Raw genomic sequence first — 3,974 nt, 5'->3', positions numbered from 1 at the left:
AACCCCTTCCCTTCCCTACACACTGAGGTCAGACCAGAGGGCCATTTCACACTTCACATAAGATTTCTGATAACAAGGTTGTATCTCTTGCAGCAGATAAAGGCACCTTGGATTCATGGCCAGTATTCCCCCGATCAAGCAAGGGACAACCCAATTGTGTTCTACATAGTAAAGACTAAACTTCTTTTACTGAACATTGGTGGAAACCCAGAACCATGCCCCCGAGTACTTCCCAGAAATATCTGTAATATTATTTGGACACACGTGTGCACACCGAAGAATACATGGCTGAGCTCCAAAAGCCATTCATAATCAGGCCAGGCCTCCCGGGACTGGCTTCCGTGGTGAGACTACGTGCGCTCCTCTAGTAGAGGTTGTGCTGGGCACAGTAGTGTGTGCACAGCTGCCGGTGGAACTGCAGGTGATAGTCCTTCACCAGTTTGCCCAGGATGTACAGGAACTCGTCAAAGCAGATCTGGTTGTCCTTGTTTTTGTCGGCTGCCCGGAACAGCTCTGTGATGTAGTAGGGCTGCCTGCGGCCCTGGGGGATACAAAGACGATCAATACCCACTGAGCATCCGGAACACCTGTCCTCCAGACCCCTCCTCCCACTGGACATGGGAAGATGCCCGCAGTATCACCCCCCTACAAGGAGCATTCGGAAAACAAGTCCTCACACAGATGTCTGCGGCAAGATCACCGCATGCTACAAAATCAGGCTGAAGAGGCACAGGTGCTGGTGGCCAACGTGGGTCACTGGACCTAGAGTGGCATGGGCCCAAACAAGAGACCAAATTGTCCCTTTCAGAGGAGGACTGTGAGCAGGTCCTGGACAGTACTTGGCAGCCTGGTGTCCCCGGATCCACTTCACATACACGCAGTGGCTGTGCCCTGTCTTGGCAGCTACAATACAAGCTCTCCTAGAGAGTCACCTGTACAGGCTTCCTGAGGGCAAGACACTGCCTCGTTCTCCACGCTGAGAGCTCCTTAAAGGGAAGGTCAGCCTATCTGCATGCATACACACATCTCCTGTGTGACTGCAGGACCATCTCCAAGCAGGGCATATCTCCGCGTGCCACCCGCCTAGGCATTGTTTATGAAAGTCTACCTGGCTCACCTAGACAGTACAGAAAGCAGGGGAGGACAGAGAATCGGCCAGTGGAGCTGTCCAGGATGTCCAAGCAAAGGACCCTGAGGCTGAAGATCAGAATGCACAGGAAGGGGCCCTTTGAGATGGGGACACAAGCATGAGGAAAGCTGTGGGTTCTTATTTTGAGAGAAGATAATGACGGATGGGGGCAGGGGGACGTGGAAGAGAACTGGGGGTGACAGGGAAAGCAGGTTTCGGCAGGATGTTCCTGGTGTACGTGGATATGCTCAAGTTCAGAATGGAATATCTGGGAAACCTTTGAGGGAAGGAAGGTGACGGGCGAGTAGCTGCAGACTTGAAATGCAGTTGCTAACCCCTGGGGGAGGGCCGGCAGTTTCTCTCCAGTTAGCAGGCCCACCATCCTATAACCCCATCACATCCACGGAGTTCCTACCCAGAGAAGACAAGAGCTCTCATAGATGCCCATCCCTATCAAGTGTGCCAGCTATGCCCCTATCCTCAAGAGCCCTGCAGCAAAGGCAGGCCACAGATCCATGATCACAGGCCTGGGAAATCCAGGAGAACCGCCAAGGAAGGCTCCCAGAAGAGAAAGGATTTCCTAAAAACAAATAGCAAGAAACTTCCACCCTGTCTTCTAAGCTCTCAGAGGAACATTCCAGAGAGCATGAGGCTGTCTTTTATATTTTTTTCTCGAGAGGATGTGAGCGAAGAAGCTATTTCACAGGAACGAGCTGAGTCTCACTTCCTTTCGAGAGGGTAGGGCAGAGAGCCGGGGACACGACAGGGTTCAGAAAGCAACATGGTGCTTTCTTCGGTGCTGCAGATCCTAAGAACACAGTACTGGAGATTAGGACCGATGAATGACAGCCTGGACAAGCAGGCTCTCTAAGCCCAGGATCTGAGGCTGGCCCCGTCCAGCTCCAAGAAGTCTTAGGCATGGGAAGTGGAAGAGGTTATATTTCCCGTGCCCATCAGACTCGCAGCAGAAGGGACTTAGGCTCCAAGGCTTACAGAGAGAGTCTGAGTTTGGGGCACTGTTACTGGCTAAAGAGGCTGTGAACAGAGAACACTTTTGAGCCCATGCTCACAGGACACACGAGACAGCAGAATCAGCAGGCGTGGTGTCATACTGAATCTCAGAGACTAGCTTTTCATGGACTGGAGTGAAACCAAGCAGGTGACTTCAGAGGAGGGAAGGACAGGAAATAAAGCAAACCCTGCCCTCCTCACACCTTCCCTCTTCCATCCTCCTTCCAGGAACAGAAGGTTCTCGTGGGAGTCAGCTTCTTCCGCCACCTCAGCACCTCAACACCTCAGCACTCGCTCCCATCCCACAAACAGCACAGTCTGGGCACTTCGGTCCTCTCCCATCTCCCATTCCAACCCCAGACCTGACATACCAGGGTGTCCATGAAACGCGGTACACTCTCCAGGAGGAGGGCTTTCAGCTCCTCTAGGGACAAGGTCTCCACGTCTCCCTCCCGGGCGGCATAGTGGTGGAAGCAGTGTATGATTTGGAAGAGGGAGTCCTCCACCGGTGTGTCTGGCATGACTGCTGGGCCCAGCAGGGTGTGGCAGATCTGCAGAGCAGAGAGGAGGCACTGGGTCAGTGAGGTCTGTGGGGAGGGGGCAGGCCCCGATCTGCCGACGTCCAGAACAGGATGGACTCTTCCTCTGCCCACGGTCCCGTGCTGTGTCAGAAAGGGGGGCTCCTCATGCTCTCACTGGCTCCATGTGAACTTGACTGTCCTGCCTGGCCTCAGACTGAGTCCCTGCACTGGGACCGAGGGCCTCCTGGATCCAGAAGGGGCCTCCTTCCTCCTAATACTCAAGAAAGAAACAAGCAAAAGATGGTTTGAAGCAAGGCACTGTTGTTTTGTTTTCAGTGAAAATGTTGACGTCCTTGAAAAGGCAAGATCCCTTCCCCTACAGTAAACCACTTTATGGGACCAGCAGAACACTAGTATAAATTACCAGTATAAAGTACAGTATAAAATAATTAAACTGCACAGGAGAATCAGGCCGGGCATTGTATTGCTCATGTGTTTTCTTTCTCCCTGGAGTATGCAGACAACACAGGCATTGACACCTTTGTCCCCACAGCACCTGGAATGCGGTTTCTAGGAGTTGACATCCCCATCCCCAGCAAGGTCTCCATAACCCCGGGGCCTTCCCACAGCTCTGTGCACTGCCCCTCTGATACCCATGGCCGCTTACTCCAGACTTCCCACAGAGGCAGGGTCACAGGCAGCTGCTGCCTCCATACGCCCTGTGCAAACAGCAATCATAACAGCCCCACGTCCCACTTCTGTGCCAGCTAGATGACAGGAAAGGCACCTTCTGCATTATCCCCTTTAATCCGCACAGGGCCCAGAGGAGTTGAGCATCACTACCCCATTCTCCAGAAGAGAAAATGAAATCCAAAGAGGTGAGGGAATTTACCAAGCTAACACAAGCACTACACCTAGATTCATCCTCAAATCTTTGTCTTTGAGGACAAGCCCAAAGACGTCCTTGTCCTCTGGAATTCTAGACCACGTTGTTGGGATTCTCATCCACACTGCATGTTTCCAGAACAGTCAAACTGAGGATCTCTGCTCTCTAGGATCTGCACACACCCAGCACAGCCCACACAGTTCCCGGGATGCTCTCAGAAGAGGAACTAACCTGTGACTCCTGGTGTCAGGCTGTTCAGCGTCCACAGCTTAGTCTCTGCGTGATCCTGGAAATCAGACAAAAGGCAGCCTTCTGAGCAGGGGAACTCCCATCATACAGAACATCCTGCCCATTGCTGGTCCACTCATTTATGAGCCAGTGTGTGACTCTCCACAGGTTCTTCTACAGCAGGACCAAACCTTAACTG

General features: G+C 52.6%; 1 protein-coding gene across 1 annotated transcript; it reads right to left on the bottom strand.

Annotated features, from left to right (window-relative positions):
- Nucleotides 1–364: 364 nt before the first annotated feature.
- Nucleotides 365–2,661, bottom strand: LOC119800619 (protein S100-A15A). The gene is made up of 2 exons (XM_038310768.1): nucleotides 2,512–2,661; nucleotides 365–541 (listed from the first exon to the last, which is right to left on the bottom strand). Exons 1-2 carry the CDS (start codon nucleotides 2,659–2,661, stop codon nucleotides 365–367), a joined length of 327 nt encoding a protein of 108 aa, XP_038166696.1.
- Between the last annotated feature and the right edge of the window lie 1,313 nt (nucleotides 2,662–3,974).

Source organism: Arvicola amphibius, chromosome 14 (assembly GCF_903992535.2).
Source record: "Arvicola amphibius chromosome 14, mArvAmp1.2, whole genome shotgun sequence".
Classification (NCBI taxonomy): domain Eukaryota; kingdom Metazoa; phylum Chordata; class Mammalia; order Rodentia; family Cricetidae; genus Arvicola; species Arvicola amphibius.
This window is presented reverse-complemented; position numbering and strand designations above follow the sequence as displayed.